This window comes from Pan paniscus, chromosome 1 (assembly GCF_029289425.2).
Source record: "Pan paniscus chromosome 1, NHGRI_mPanPan1-v2.0_pri, whole genome shotgun sequence".
Taxonomy (NCBI): domain Eukaryota; kingdom Metazoa; phylum Chordata; class Mammalia; order Primates; family Hominidae; genus Pan; species Pan paniscus.
Window position 1 is genome coordinate 80,468,875 of NC_073249.2, and position 17,277 is coordinate 80,486,151.

At 35.8% G+C, this 17,277-nt stretch overlaps 1 protein-coding gene across 6 annotated transcripts in view; it reads left to right on the forward strand.

Annotated features, from left to right (window-relative positions):
• Positions 1–17,277, forward strand: part of NME7 (NME/NM23 family member 7) — a 229,686-nt gene that overhangs the window by 67,465 nt on the left and 144,944 nt on the right. For all 6 annotated transcript variants that reach the window (XM_003824616.5, XM_055111833.2, XM_063604074.1 and 3 more), the window contains 2 exons: positions 1,233–1,440; positions 12,557–12,662. In XM_003824616.5, coding sequence (XP_003824664.1) covers positions 1,233–1,440; positions 12,557–12,662 — 314 coding nt within the window. The remainder of the gene's footprint in view (positions 1–1,232; positions 1,441–12,556; positions 12,663–17,277) is intronic.

Consider the following 17,277-nt stretch of genomic DNA (forward strand, 5'->3'; position numbering starts at 1 on the left):
CGTTAGATTGTAAGTGTCTTGAAGGGGGATCTTTTTTGTGGCACAGACGCTGATATGTTATAGGCAATTATTAAATGCTTATTGAGTGAATAAACATGGTTTGCTCCTTTGATTTGGGTTTTTTTAAATCTAATGGTTGGTCTTGGGGGTTTTGTTTGTTTTGGCAGCAAAGGTCTGGCAGAAAATGTATGAGGAGGTATTATAGACCTCTTAGGATAGAAGATAAGAATACTTTTTTGTACATGCTGTTTCTTAGAAATATGCTTCAAAATGAATGGGAGTGTTTTAAAAAGGAAGTACCGAGGGGAGCTGACATATAACATGCAGGGTGGAAGGAAGTGTGTAAAAAATAGTCATAAGTTAGGGGGCACAAAAGAGCCTGTCACACCATGCTCCTTTCTCCAGGAGGATCTCTTCTCTCTACTTTGGATGAGAGAAAACCATGGGCTTACTCTAAAAAGTACTGTGTCCCTGCTTAATACAGTCAGAGGGAGGATGTCACTTATTTCATAGTTAAACTTGTCATTGCATCCTGTGCACATATAAAAGTAGAAAATAAAATGAAGTATTGTTTTTCATACCTTGGGGGACTGTGACTCAGTGCTGGATTTTTAATCAAGAACCTGTGCGTACACTTTAATAATTTAATACAGAAATAACCCAGAGTAGTTTTTACACTAATAAAAGGATATTTCTTGAAGCCTGCTGGGGATTTTTTTTTTTTATCACCAAACCAGCTCAGTGTTTATTGATTAAGAGAGTTCTTTGTCAGTCTTTGAATTCTAATAGTTTTACACAAAAATAAATAAATTCTTACTAAAAATATGTTACAAGGCATCCATCCCTATATATTGTGAAATTGTACTTGACTGCAGTGGTAAACACATGTAAACAAAAAGGAAAATCCTCTGTACCTGTTAGAGCACTGGGAAAAGCATAGGTCAACAATATGCATTTTAAGTCATGAAATAGTCTTAATTCAACAGAACAGTGATTTTTCTGGTAACAGTAATTTGACATTACTAGTGATTTGAAGTGAATTGAGCCACTGCAAGACACTCAATTTATGAAAAATTTCTCCTGCCCATGTAAAACTAACTATGCTTAATGGTTCTAAGATTATAATATTCATGTCTATGTTGAAATAATCCAATTTAAATATATCCTGTGGTTAAGACAAATACCTAGTTGACAGAAAAAAGAAGCAAACTAATCTTCTATCTGTTTTGTAGTGAGCTGATCCAGTTTATTACAACTGGTCCTATTATTGCCATGGAGATTTTAAGAGATGATGCTATATGTGAATGGAAAAGACTGCTGGGACCTGCAAACTCTGGAGTGGCACGCACAGATGCTTCTGAAAGCATTAGAGCCCTCTTTGGAACAGATGGCATAAGAAATGCAGCGCATGGCCCTGATTCTTTTGCTTCTGCGGCCAGAGTAAGGTGTTTTAAAAATATTTTAATGCTCTTCTAGTTCTGTTAAATGTTTTATATCAAAGGAAAGCATTTCTATCACTGGTGACTTAGGGTGGATTTATGCCACTGCTCTAGTAGTAGAGAAAACCTTTGACATCTTGCCTACTATCAAACAGTGATTCAGTGTGTCTCCTTTGTGAACTGGTAACCTGATCATGATCAATGTAAGTTTTCTCCAATTAAAACACTTCTCATCCTGTTTCTTGTTCCCAAGACTTAAATTACTGAGGCTCCTAAATGTTTGAATTATTGAATTCATGTAAGAATACCAGTTTATGGCTAGTAGATATTAAAAAGAAGATATAATTTGAGATATTTCCTTTTGATTCAGACCTAACACTGTGCTTTCAAGCTTAACATCCTATTATTTTCCTATATATAGCTAGTGTTTATGAAAGTTTCTCTACTCCTTATTTTTAAATCCATATAAATAAAGCATTTATTGGATTTATACTGAGGTTGAATTAAAGAAGTGTAAGTTTATTTTTAGCATCGTGAGAAGTGTCTCACTTAAATTAAGGTAGTTTTTAATCTGGTTGTGTTTGCAATGAAACAATATTAGACAGTTTTATAATTGATTTCTTTCTTTTTCCTACCATTTCATCAGCAAGTCCCTTCAGCTCTTTCAAAATAAACCCTGAATCCGATCATTGTGGTCTGAATCACTATTATATTTTGCCAGAACTGCTACAATAGCCTTCTTTTTTCCTCTTTTCTTACACTCAATTAATGAAAATTTTACCTTACCCAAGTAAAATCAACTATGCCCAGTGATCTTTTAAAGACAAATCAGATTAACATTCACCTGCTGAAAACCCTTCAGTGAATTTCTGTCTCTTCTAGAATAAAATCTAAAGTCTTTATTGTGGCCTCCAATGCTCTATCTAGTCTGGCCCATGTCTATCTCTAACTGTATCTTTGATCAATCTCTATCTTAATCATTGTGTTCCAGGCACACTAACCATCTCGCTATTCCTTGAATAGCATATTTCTGTCTGGAATGGTCAACTAACAGCAAAGAGGACAGTGTGGTTGGATAGGAATGAGAGAGGGAGGAAGAGGGTGATGAGGTTACAGAGGTAATTAGGGGAAAGATTATATGGTCTTATAGGCCGTAGTAGTACTTTTAGATTTTTCTCTGAAAAAATAGAGAGCCATTTTAGGGTTTTGAACAAAGGACTGATATCTTCCACTTGCCATTTAAAAGGATCATTCTGGCTGTTGCATTAAGAATGACTATAGAGGCTGGGAGTGGTGGCTCATACCTGTAATCCCAGCACTTTGGGAGGCTGAGGCGGACAGATCATTTGAGGCCAGGAGTTCGAGACCAGCCTGGCCAATATGGTAAAACCCTGTTTCTACTAAAAATACAAAAATTAGCTGGGTGTGGTGGCGCCCACCTGTAATCCCAGCTACTCCAGAGGCTAAGGTGGGAGAATTGCTTGAACCAGGGAGGTGGAGGTTGCAGTGAACTGAGATCATGCCACTGTGCTGTAGCCTGGGTGACAGAGTGAGACTCCATCTTGGGGGAAAAAAAAAAAGAATGACTATAGAGGGCAAAAACAGCAACAGGGAGCCTAATCAGGAATCTGTTGGAATAACCCAGTGAGATGATGGCTTGGACCCAGGTGGTAATAATGAAAGAAGTATACAAATATATTTTAAAATATATATTAACGGTTGAAGATTTTCTGCTAGATTGAATGTAGAGTATGAGAAAAAGATACCAAGTATTACTCCAAAGTTCTTAGCCTGATTATCAGAAGGATAGAATTTACGTAAACTGAAATGAGGAAAACTGTGGCTAGAGTCAGAATGAATGGACAATCAGGAGTTAACGTTTTGGACGTTTATAAACTTAACCTGTTTGTTAGTTTTCCAATTAGACTGATGAAAAAAATTAGTATGACAGCTTAGAGTTATCAGCACATAAATGGTATTTAAAGCCGGGAGACTGGTTGAGATTACCAAGGAGAAGGTATAGATAGAGAAGTAAAGAGGACCAAAGATGAAGCTACATCTTGATAAAAGGTTAAGGAGAAGAAGGCAGCAAAGGAGGTTGAAGAGGAGCCACCAGAGAGGTAAGAGGAAAAACTGAGAGATAATTATGTCCTGGAGGCCAAGTGAATCAAATACTCTAAAATGAGAGAATGACCAGTGGTGTCAAATAAGGCAAGTAAGAAGAGGACTGAGAATGGATTGTTAAATTTTGGAATGTGGATATCATTGGTGAACTTTGTAAGGTGAATGTTGATGGGGAGGTGGAGGCAAAACCCTGTGTGGAGTAGACTTAAAAGAAAATTGTGGGACAGGAATTGTAGTTAGTGAATATAGACAACTTTTTTTTGAGGAGTTTTTTTGAGGAGTTTTCCTGCAAAGAGTTGAGGTGGTAGCTGTCAAGAAAAGTAGTATCAATTTTTTTTAAGAGGAGAGGTATTGGGTAAAAAATTGATGATGTAGGAAAAAGAGGAAGACTTATTGGAGCAATTTCATTAGTTAGGCAAAAGGAAATGGAAATTAGAACCCAGGTGGAGAGATTAGGCAGGTGTGCCTCTCAGGTACTCGTCTATAGCAACAGATGGGAAGGGAGAATATGTGAACACAGATGCAGATTCTTAAGTAGGAAGCAAGATCAAAACAGCTGAAAGTGAGGATGAGGTATAAGGTATTGGTTGGTCTGAAGGGAGAGAAGAATATGTGAAATGGTGATCTGGAAAAGGAATAGATCAGGGAAATGTGGTGTGTGATTGCTATACTGAATTAATGGCCCATCTAGTGTTCATGGCCATGAATTATGGGTGTGGTTCTCCAGCCTGTTCAACTGCATGGCTGAAGGTAAGGAGTAGGTGGAGAGCTGGCTTTTAACCATGGCTGTGGTTTTGTGAAACAAATGTGACGAAAGTGTTAAGGAAGTTAAAGATACATGCAAGAGAGCAATTATAGTCTTTGACCATATCTTAGTAGTAGACATTTATTGTAAATGTGGTATTGTTTTGTATAGTTAAATTTCCAATCATATTTTAAAGCATTATAAAAACAATAAACATATCTAATTAATGAAGGAAATAATTGAGGCTGAACTGAAAGTCACTACCATGTTTACTGATATTTCCTGCCTATTTCACCCTATTACCACCTTATGCCATCCATTTCTTTTTTATTTCTACTAGATCATTTAATAAATTTGAGCATAAATATACTTGTTGGATTTTAGCATATCTTGTAGTGGAGCAATTTTTGTTAAGTTAGCTACTGTCTCAGTCCATTTTGTGTTGCTGTGAAGGAATACCTGAGGCTGGGTCATTTATAAAGGAAAAAGGTTTATTTGGCTCATAGTCCTGATGGCTGGGACATCAAGATTGGGCATCTGCATCTCGTGAGGGTCTCAGGCAGCTTCCACTCATGGTGGAAGGTAAAAGGGAGCCTGCGTGTGCACAGATCACATGGTAAGAGAAGAAGCAAGCCACCGGGAGAGGTGTCAGGCTGTTTTTAACAACCAGCTTTCAGAGGAACTAATAGAGGGAAAATTCGCTCACCTTGGAGGGAGGGCATTAATCTATTCATGGGATTTACCCCTACTATCCAAACCTCCCATTAGGCCCTATCTCCAACATTGGGGATCAAATTTCAACGTGAGATTTGGAAGGAACAAACATCCAATCCAGAGCAGCTACCATTGCCATTTCACCTAAAGAAATGTCTTAAACATATTCGTTTATATTTTGTGCATTTAATTTTTTTAACCTCTTTCTGCAGTTAGTTCCTGAAATATCCTATTATTTGTATGAACCCTTTAGGATATATATTTTTTTACCCTTGTCTGGGGAAGAGTGAGTGTTGTTGACATTATGTTAGGTGGCTCTAGGAATTAAGGAAAAATATTGTAGCTGGAAAATGAGCTTATGTGAAGAAGCAAAGACCATAGGTCTTAAAAAATTGAAAAACATCACAGCCCCAAACTTATGCAGCCCCAAACAGCCTCTTCTTTACCTTGAATTCCTATTAGTTATTGTCTAATTTTTCATTCCATCTTTCCAGATTTTACCAAAACATAGACTTATACTCACTATTTTCATTCCTCAGCTATCTTTGACTACTCATTTGTGAGCAATTGTTAAAATTTAGCATTATTTTCATCATTCCTGAAAATACTGTCTTTGGAGACCATGACTTGTGTCTTACTAATTGGTTTTTCTTCCTTCACTTGTCCTTTCAGATGCTGGTATTGTGCAGGCTTCTTTTCTTGGTTTACTGCTTTTCTTGCTCTAATTTTCAGTTTCCTAGTCTGTAAAATAAGATAATGATTGAACCTGCATTATAGAGGTCTTTGAGGATTAAATGAAATTATTTCAGTGCTTAGTATAGTACCTAGAACATAGTATTTAATGAATGGATGTTATCTTTTATTATTAATATTTTACTTGCATGGTGCTTCCCAAACCTGTATCTGTAATTTGTACTGGATGTAATATTAATATACAAAAATCAATAGTAATCTTGATATACTTGAAATAACCAGTTAGAAAATGTAATTTTAGAAGAGATTTCCATTCATACGGTTAAAAAAAAGTCTATGACACCTAGAATAAATTGAACAAAAGATGTGGGAGATCTTTATGGAGAAAATTATAAATATTTATTGTAGAGAATAAGAAAAGACATAAATAAATGAAGATATATGCCATGTTTATGAATGGGAAGAGTCAGTATCCTGAAGATATCAGTTCTTTCCAAGTTGATCTATAAATTGGGTAATTTCATTCAAAATCTTAGCACAGATTTTCATGAAGTTTAACAAACTTATGAAACAGCCAAGGGTCCAAAACAGTTAAGACAGTTTTGAAGAGGGAGAAAAAGATGTGGTGATGATAAGGTGAGACTTATTTTAAGGATATCATGACTTTTTATAAAGCTTTAGTAGGAAAAACTGTGGTATTAGCATGGGAGTAGGTAAGTATATCAGTGTAACAGTCTAGAGTGCTCAAGAGATGACCCAAATATAATGAGAAGTTGGTGCCATTATAAATCAGTGGACAAGGGATAGATTGATTAGTCAATAAATTGTGTGAGATAATTTTATATGGAAAAATGTAAATTAACTTCTTAAGTTTCTATCTAGGATTCTCCTTAGAGTTTCAGACTTATATAGAAATAATACATTTGAAACTGAACTGACTACAGTTTTTTTTTTTTTTGGAGACAAGAGTCTCACTCTGCTGCCCAAGCTGGAGTACAGTGGTTGGTGTGATGATAGTTCTCTATAACTTTGAACCCATGGGCTCAAGCCATCCACTTGCCTCAGCCTCCCAAGTAGCTAGGACTACAGGCATGTACCACCATGTCCAGCTATTTTTTTTTATTTTTTCTAAAGACAGGGTCTTGTGATGTTGCCCAGTCTGGTCTCAAACTCCTGGTCTCCAGTGAGCCTCCTTCTTGGCCTCCCAAAATGCTGGGATTACAGGCATAAGCCACCATGCCCAGCCTGCACTGATTATAATTTACCAAAGTATTCCTTTTGTATTCTGTACATCTCTAGGAAAGAAATTTGGGAGCCAGTATTCTTTCTTCTGCCCTGTTTATCCCCTTAATAGAATCAGCAAAAGATCTTGTAGGTTTTTCCTTCTGAACATTTTCTTGAATTATTCCCTTTCTCTCTATTCCTACCATCACTCTTCTAGTTCTGACCTGGGCTGCTGCAAGAGTCCTGGAATATACTTTTCTACCTCAAATATATCTTCCACATAGGCTTCAGAACAAGTTATCTAAAAATATTAATCCGTCAATCTCATGACTATTAAAAATTTTTAAAGTACTCCATTATTCCCAGAATCAAGTTCAAGCTCCTTGACATGGTTTCCAAGGCGTTCCACTGATCTGTCTCCCAACCCCTCCTCCAGCCTTATATCCTGCCTCACCTTCTGTATACTGTGGGATTCTTACTTTGTTGCTTTTACTCATTCTACCCCTCTGCCTTGGAATTCCAATTCTGCCTTTGCCCAGGTAATTTTTATTTGCCTTTTAACACTCAGCTCAGAGTTCTTTATATTATGCATACAAATTCTTTATCCAGAGATATGATTTGCAAGTATTTTCTCATGGTATGTGGTTTGCATTTTCATTCTCTTTAACAATATCTTTGGATGAGCAATTTTTACTTCTGATGAAGTCCAGTATCAGTTGTTCTTTAATGTATTGTGCTTTAGGTGTCAAGTCTAACAAACTGTTCCCACACCTAAGGTCACCAATATTTCATTATTTGCTTCTAGAAGTTTTATAGTTTTAGTTTTTATACTTAACTCTATGATGCATTTTGAGTTAATTTTTATGTAAGGTGCAAGGTATGATCACAATTTGTTGTTCTTTAGACATATATTCTTCTAGCATTATGCTGAAAAGACCTTATTTCTTTAATTAATTGCTTTTGCACCTTTGTTGAAAATGTATTGAATATATATATCTGGGTCAATTTCAGCGATTTGTTGTGTTCTATTCATCTACAAGCATACCTCAGAGATAATGTAGATTTGGTTCAGACCACCACAGTGGAGTGAATATGGCTATATAGGGAGTCCCATGAATTTTTTGGTTTCCTGGTATATAAAAGTTATGTTTATACTGTAGGCTACTAAATGCAATAGCATTGTGTCTAAAAAAAACTATGAATATATCAATTAAAAATACTTCATTGCTAAAAAATGCATGCTAACAATCATCTGAGCCTTCAGCGAGTCATAATCTTTTTGCTGATCTTACTTTGGTGTTGATGTCTGCTGATTGATCAGGGTTGTTTTTGCCAAAGGTTGAAGTGGCTGTGTCTATTTCTTTTTATTATTATTATTATTATACTTTAAGTTCTGGGATACATGTGCGTAACGTGCAGGTTTATTATGTAGGTATACACGTGCCATGGTGGTTTGCTGCACCCATCACCCCATCATCTACATTAGGTATTTCTCCCAATGCTATCCTTCCCCTAGCCCCCCACCCCGCAACATGCCACGGTGTGTGATGTTCCCCTCCTTGTGTTCTCATTGTTCAACTCCCACATATGAGTGAGAACATACAGTGTTTGGTTTTCTCTTCCTGTGTTAGTTTGCTGAGAATGATGGTTTCCAGCTTCATCCATGTCCATGCAAAGGACATGAACTCATCCATTTTTATGGTTGCATAGTATTCTATGCTGTATATGTGCCCCATTTTCTTTATCCAGTCTATCACTGATGGGCATTTGGGTTGGTTCCAAGTCTTTGCTATTGTGAATAGTGCTGCAGTAAACATACGTGTGCATGTGTCTTTACAATAGAATGGTTTATAATCCTTTGGGTGTATATCCAGAAATGGGATTGCTGGGTCAAATGCTATTTCTGGTTCTAGATCCTTGAGGAATTACCACACTGTCTTCCACAAAGGTTGAACTAATTTACACTCTCACCAACAGTGTAAAAGCGTTTCTATTTCTCCACATCCTCTCCAGCATCTGTTGTTTCCTGATTTTTTAATGATCATCATTCTAACTGGCATGAGATGGTATCTCATTGTGGTTTTGATTTGCATTTCTCTAATGACCAGTGATGAGCTTTTTTTCATATGTTGGCTGCATAAATGTCTTCATTTGAGAAGTGTCTGTTCATATACTTTGCCCACTTTTTGATGGGGCTGTTTTTTTCTTGTAAATGTGTTTAAGTTCCTTGTAGATTCTGGACAGTAGCCCTTTGTCAGATGAACAGATTGCAAAAATTTTCTCCCATTCTATAGGTTGCCTGTTCACTCTGATGATAATTTCTCTTTTGCTATGCAGAAGCTTTTTAGTTTAATTAGATCACATTTGTCAATTTTGGCTTTTGTTGCCATTGCTTTTGGTCTTTTAGTCATGAAGTCTTTGCCTATGCCTATATCCTGAATGATATTGCTGAGGTTTTCTTCTAGAGTTTTTATGGTTTTAGGTCTTACATTTATGTCTTTATCCATCTTGAGTTAATTTTTGTATAAGATGAAAGGAAGGGGTCCAGTTTCTGTTTTCTGCATATGGCTAGCCAGTTTTCCCAATACCATTTATTAAATAGGGAATCCTTTCACCATTGCTTGTTTTTGTCAGGTTTGTCAAAGATCAGATGGTTGGAGATGTGTGCCTTTACTTGTGAGGCCTCTGTTCTGTTCCATTGATCTATACTGTTTTAATTTGGGACATTTACAGAAATGATATTCATTTTAAATTACTATTACAAGTAAAAAGTTTTGGAGAAACTTTTAACTTGCCACCATTTAGCCATACTTTTATTATCATAATAAAATTATTAGTATAGATTAATTACAAATGCTTTAGTGAAATTACCAGGAAATCCTATCAGCGTGAAAATTTATGAAGTAGTACAACTATATACTTTATAATATGTTTAAAAATTTAAAAATTATATACCTAAAGCTTTCGAATTCAGTCTGAATTTTTAATTTTTTGTAAAGCTATAAATATTTATTCTTTCCTACTAGGGAATTTAGGAAAATGTAAAAGGCCAAGAGTAATAGCAGGAATCTTTGGAAGAACAGGATCTTTATACAAAATATTTTAGCCCCTCAAATCCCAAAGAAGCCTGGATATTATTTTTGTGACTTTGTTTTATAAAGACTTTGAATTAATTGCCATAACAATGACCTAGTAAAAGTGCTCTTATTCACGTTTCACTAAGAAGATATATTTATGTAAAATCTTTATGCTTTATAAATAAATATTTATTCAGCATAGGTAAATATGGTACTTGAAAATCTGGGTACTTGGAGAGCTGGCATTTTTATTTTTAAAAATTGAGCGAGAAAAGAAATCAAAGGAAAGTTGAGACAAAAATAATTGGTCAATTAATTGTTAAATAATTTGTTAAACTAGAGATAGAACAATTTAGCACTGCTTTTTACTTTGGAAAGACAGATAATAGAAAAAGTACATGGTTTTTGCAGCTACAGTCACTTGGATTTGAATCCTGGCTTTGCCACTTGCTAACTTGTAAGGGCTTGTTACTTAAGCTTTCTGAGTCTCATTTTTCTCATTTGTACACTGTGGATATATTTATTTTGTTTAGCACATGCAGAATTTATTAGCTGCTGAATTTCAGTCATTCCCAAATATTCATTGAGAAACTGCTGGTGAACAAGTAATAAAGATGGACTAAGCCCTGGTGCTCTCCAACACATAGAGGTCAGCTAGATAGGAGAAAACCATCGAAGGAGACTGAGAGGGACTAGCCAGTGAGGTAGGAAGAAAGGCAAGTAATGAAAGCATTCCAGAGTGTAGGATGTGACAAACTGTGTCAAATACTGTTGGTCAGGTAAGGTGAGGGCTGAGAATAATTAACCAGTGGACTTAGCAACATGGAGGTAGTAAGGGATTTTAATGAGCAGCTTTGGTGGAATGAAAACCTAATTGGTTATGGGTTTAAAAGAGACTGTAGGAGAGGAAGTAAAAATGGAAATGGAAAAGAAAGACATTTCTTTTGAATTTTGTTGTGAAGGGAACAGATCAATGGGAACTCTCGAAAGAGCATGCCCTTTCTAGTTTGCTACTCTATCATATTCTCTTGTCACACCACTTCTACTTCATTCCTTCATTGATCATCTGCCAGGTCCCTGTAGGTATTTGAATTTTCATCTGTACCATAAAGGTTCTCTCGGACCATGCAATCAAAGCATCTGGTATAGGACTAAAAGGGGTAGTTGCTGTTGTTATTGATTAAAAAGAATAATAAATAATGGCAGCAATATGATAGAAAGGCACTTGGTATCTTAGGAATAGAACACTTTTTATTCTAGTGTCTTACCACTGGAAATGCTCAGGTGTATACACTACTATTTGAATAATTCCTCATCATCCTTGTGTTTAAAAAAATGCTCATCAGTGTGGCACATTAACACATTCTATAATCTTTTCATTTTAAATTTAATGAAAAATAAATACAGTTGATCCATAAACAACACAGGTTTGAACTGCACGAGTCTACTTATATGTGGATTTTTTTCAACAGAAGGATTGAAAATGCAGTATTTGCAAGAGGTGAAACTCACATCTACAGAGATTTGACTTTTCCTATAAGCAGGTTCCACAGGGCTGACTGCAGGACTTGAGCATGCATGGATTTGAGTACACACAGGGATTTGAGTACCAATCCCTTGTGTATACCAAGGGCTATTTGCATTGAGCCAGACATTGTTTTAGGTGCTAGGGGTCCTACAGAGCTATACAACTTAGTTCCCTCTTTTTCAAATTTATGATTTGATGGAAGATAAGTACCCAAATAACCATAACTTTGGGGGAGCAAAGGTTGCCGGAAGGAGGCATCAGGAAATGCCTCCTAGTGGAAAGTGGTATTTGAGGTGGCTCTTTACACATTGGTAAGATTCTTTGGAGCTTGAGTCAGAGGGTTTTATAGGAAATAGTAGAAATAATAGCAGTGAAAGCTTAGAGACAGGAAAGCATCTAAATAATTAAAAGAACTGATTAGCGTGAACATCTTTGTGGCTAGTTCAAATTGTTGTGTTGTCATTTTAGTGAACCACATGCAAAGTGAATAACACAGCCTGAATCTGTTTATAAAACATGGTTCATTTGATTTTATTTTATACTAGGCCTATAGTTAGTTTTAAGTAGCTGTAGTTCTCAGATTCCTGATATTAATCTCTGTTCCTATAAAATTTCCTAGTTTTAAATTTTATTTTACATATTTTAATGAAAAATTTTAAATTAAATTTGTGTCTAATTAACTAATGCTTTGGGGAGAATAAGAACTTTATATTGGTATTTCCAATATTCAAAATTTATTAAATCTTTGTCCACTATATTCCTGGAACAAAATGACACATATTCTCATTGCTTTGATTGATACTTCTTTATATGCTCTTCTGGTTCTAAGTCTTGAAACAGGATTAATTTAATCAGTGTGTCTTTGTAAAACTCATTTTTAGAAAATCTGAAACAAAAAATTTATATGATGAAACTCTAAAAGTAATTGCATGATTCTCCTCCCCCACAGAAATATCTTGTAAGTTAAAGATAAGAGATCACATTTGTCAAAATCATTTCTCTCTGTCTTTAGGAAATGGAGTTGTTTTTTCCTTCAAGTGGAGGTTGTGGGCCGGCAAACACTGCTAAATTTACTAATTGTACCTGTTGCATTGTTAAACCCCATGCTGTCAGTGAAGGTAAGTGCTATGTTGAATACACTATATTCAGTACATTTTGTTAATAGGAGAGCAATGTTTATTTTCTTGATGTACTTTATGTATAGAAATTAAAGTATACTTTTAGTATTTCCATTTTTTTTCTTTGAAGGCACTTGAGTAAAGGTGACAAAATATAAGGGAAAATCTGTCTAAATCTCTATTTGTCTTTTTCTTTGTGCATTTTTAGGAGGTGTTCTTTGAGTTGCTGATCATGCTCAGGCTCAGTCATACTGTTACACATCTTGATTAATTGACTTTTAGTCTGCCTCCTCTCTTTCTAATCACAAATTGTGATTCACTTAATTTACTTCAATAGCACTTTTTTTTTTTTTTTTTTTTTTTTTTTGAGACAGAGTCTAGTTCTGTTGTCCAAGCTGGAGTGCAGTGGCATGATCTCGAGTTACTGCAACCTCAGCCTCCCGAGTAGCTGGGACTACAGGCACATGCCACCATGCCCAGCTAATTTTTGTATTTTTAGTAGAGACAGGGTTTCACCATATTGGTCAGGCTGGTCTCAAACTCCTGACCTCAGATGATCTACCCACCTCGGCCTCCCAAAGTGCTGGGATTACAGGCATGAGCCACTGTGCCCAGCCAATAGCACTCCTGTTGTACAAATTAAAACAACGTCTGCCATACCTCTAGTATACCCTTTCTGAGAAGGCTGGAGAAATTTCCTTCAGTTCTTTGTATCTGAAACAGTTCTTTGACATATGTATGTATATACATGTTTGCATGTATATATATACATATATAAAGAGAAAGAGTTTGCAAGTTCTTTTCTTATTTTTGTCTCAATTTCTTTATTTTATTTATTTTAGTCTGGTATATATATTTTTGTTAAGTACCCCAAATCTTTTTGGAAGTAAGTTGGGGTATGGTTAAAAAGATCACCCTTAAAAAACTAGAATATACTAAATAATATACAGAAGTGATTGGATTTTAAAATTTTATGTCTCCTAAGTATCCAAGTAATCCATGTATATAGTAGAAAATTGGAAATAAAAAACCATTAAAAATGAAGTAAAAAAATACTGAATTCCCATCACCTGAAGATAGTCATTGTTAATGTTTTGATGCATTTCCTCCAAATCATTTTTTTCTGCATTTGTATGTGCATGTGTGTACACTGCTACACATGAATGTAATGGTTGAGATGTAGGTCTATAGGCTGTTGTTTAAATATAATTTTTGTGAGCATTTCTGGCTGCTGTTAAGTCCTCATTAATATTTTAATAGATTCTTTAATATTTAACAGCAATTGTATAGATGTAGTATGGTATTTGGATACTTAGGTTGTTTTCAGTGTTTTGATATTAAAATTAAAACTTTGAAGAATATCTTTATACATAAATATTTGATGATATCTCTAATCTTTTCCTCTGGCTAGTTTCCTAGAAATAGAATTACTTGTTGGAAGGATATGAGCCTTAAAGATCTTGCTGCATAATTAATACTTCTTTAATTTTTTAGGAAGTATTTTAGTATATTGTAAATCCTTAGGACCATGATTATAAGTAACTAACATGCAGCATGGATAACAAACACTTATGGAGAATATACCATTATGTGCCAGGTGGCAGACTCGTTCCTTATACATTATTTTTAATCTTCACAGCAAGTATGTCAAGTAGGTAAATTTGTTGCTCTTTTCCAGATAGGCAAGCTAAGGTTCCATGAGATTAAGTTGTTTCTCCTAATTTGGAATGGAAATTGAGAATGCAAACCCTGTTTGTTTGTTTGTTTGTTTTTAATCTCCATTCTGTTCCCTCTATACTCTATTGCCCCAATAGCAATAGCCACAAAAAAGTCACATGGCGGCCGGGCGCGGTGGCTCACGCCTGTAATCCCAGCACTTTGGGAGGCCGAGGCGGGCGGATCACGAGGTCAGGAGATCGAGACCATCCTGGCTAACACGGTGAAACCCCGTCTCTACTAAAAATACAAAAAATTAGCCGGGCGAGGTAGCGGGCGCCTGTAGTCCCAGCTACTCGGGAGGCTGAGGCAGGAGAATGGCGTGAACCCGGGAGGCGGAGCTTGCAGTGAGCCAAGATCGCGCCACTGCACTCCAGCCTGGGCGACAGAGCGAGACTCCGTCTCAAAAAAAAAAAAAAAAAAAAAAAAAAAGTCACATGGCACATGATTAGTAACAATTCCATAGGAAGTGATAGTAATATTTGAAATGGCTGGTGTTGAAAATTTATGGAAAAAAACCTGGGATTTTATGTTTCACTCATTTTTCTTAGCTGGGGAGATTGTGTATGTGTATGTGAGTGTCTACACAGGTGTGGTATCCCTAATCCAAAAATCTGAAACCCAAATTACTCCAAACTCCAAAACTTTTTGAGCACAGACATGAAGCTCAAAGGAAATGGTCATTGTAGCATTTTCAATCACTGGTTTATGTTTATTGGATTTTTGAATTGGGGATGCTCCACAAATACGTATCTACAGATATTTCAAAATAAAAAAAAATTGAAATCCAAAACACTGCTTGTCACAAGCATTTCTGTAAGGAATATTCAACCTGTACACACACACATGCACATACATACACCCGTGTATATTTGTGTACATATACATATATACATAAACACACATAGTACACTCACATTTTGAAAAATTCTTGTTTATAGGCATCAACTTTTTAAAAAGCTTATCCTTGACACCCTAAAATGTTTTATTCAATTTACCTGATCTAATCCTTTTCAAGGAAAAATATGTTGCAAGGAGAGTGAAATAAAATAAAGTGGTACTAGAATAAATACTAGTTGTATACCTTAATAATTGCACATATAGCTGGGAGAACTGATAGCCACATGGAGAAAATTGACACGGGACCCCTTCCTTACACCGTATACAAAAATTAACTCAAGATGAATTAAAGACTTAAATGTAAAACCCAAAACTATAAAAACCCTAGTAGAAAATCTAGTCAATAGCATTCAGAACATAGGCATGGGCAACAATTTCGTGAACAAAATGTGAAAAGCAATTACAACAAAAACAAAAATTGCCAGATTGGATCTAATTAAACTAAAGAGCTTCTGTACAGCAAAATGAACTATCATCAGAGTGAACAGACAACCTACAGAATGAGAGAAAATTTTTGCAATCTATCCATTTCACAAAGGTTTAATATCTGGAATCTACAAGGGACTTAAATTTACAGGAAAAAACAACCTCATTAAAAAGTGGTCAAAGGACATGGACAGACCCTTCTCAAAAGAAGACATTCATGCACCCAACAAACACATGAAAAAAAGCTGAAGTCAAATTGCTAACTAGAATAACCAATGCAGAGAAGAACATGAATGACCTGATGGAGCTGAAAAGCACAGCACAAGAACTTTGTGAAGAATACACAACTATCAATAGTCAAATCGATCAAGTAGAAGAAAGGATGTCAGTGACTGAAGATCAACTTAATGAAATAAAAAGAGAAGACCAGATTAGAGAAAAAAGAATAAAAATAAATGAACAAAGCCTCCAAGAAATATGGGATTATGTGAAAAGACAAATCTGCGTTTGATTGGTGTAACCTGAAAGTTATGGGGAGAATGGGACCAAGTCGGAAAACACTCTTCAGGATATTATCCAGGAGAACTTCCCCAAACTAGCAAAACAGACCAACATTCAAATTCAGGAAATACAGAGAACACCACAAAGATGCTCCTCGAGAAGAGCAACCCCAAGACACATAATCGTTAGATTCACCAAGGTTGAAATGAACAAAAAAATGTTAAGGGCAGCCAGAGATAAAGGTTGGGTTACCCACAAAGAGAAGCCCATTCAGACTAACAGCAGATATCTTTGCAGAAACCCTACAAGCCAGAAGAGAGTGGGGGCCAATATTCAACATTCTTAAAGAAAAGAATTTTCAACCCAGAATTTCATATCCAGCCAAACTAAGCTTCATAAGTGAAGGAGAAAGAAAATCCTTTACAGACAAGCAAATGCTGAGGGATTTTGTCACCACCAGACCTGCCTTATGAGAGCTCTTGAAAGAAGCACTAAATATGAAAAGGAACAACCAGTACCAGCCACTGCAAAAACATACCAAATTGTAAAGAACATCGACACTATGAAGAAACTGCATTAACTAATGGGCAAAACAACCAGCTAACATCATAATGACAGGATCAAATTCACAACTAACAGTATTAACCTTAAATGTAAACAAGCTAAATGCCCCAGTTAAAAGACACAGACTGGCAAATTGGGTAAAGAGTCAAGACCCATCAGTGTGCTGTATTCAGGAGACCCATCTCACTTGCAAAGACACATATAGGCTCAAAGTAAAGGGATGGAGGAATATTTACCAAGCAAATGGAAAGCAAAAAAAGCAGGAGTTGTAATCCGAATCTCTGATAAAACAGACTTTAAACCAACAAAGATAAAAAGAGACAAAGAAGGGCATTACATTAATGGTAAAGGGAACAATGCAGCAAGAAGTACTGACTATCCTAAATATGTATGCACCCAATACAAGAGCACCCAGATTCATAAAGTACATGCTTAGAGGCCTACAAAGTGACTTAGACTCCCACACAATAAAAGTGGGAGAATTTAACACCCCAGTGTCAATATTAGA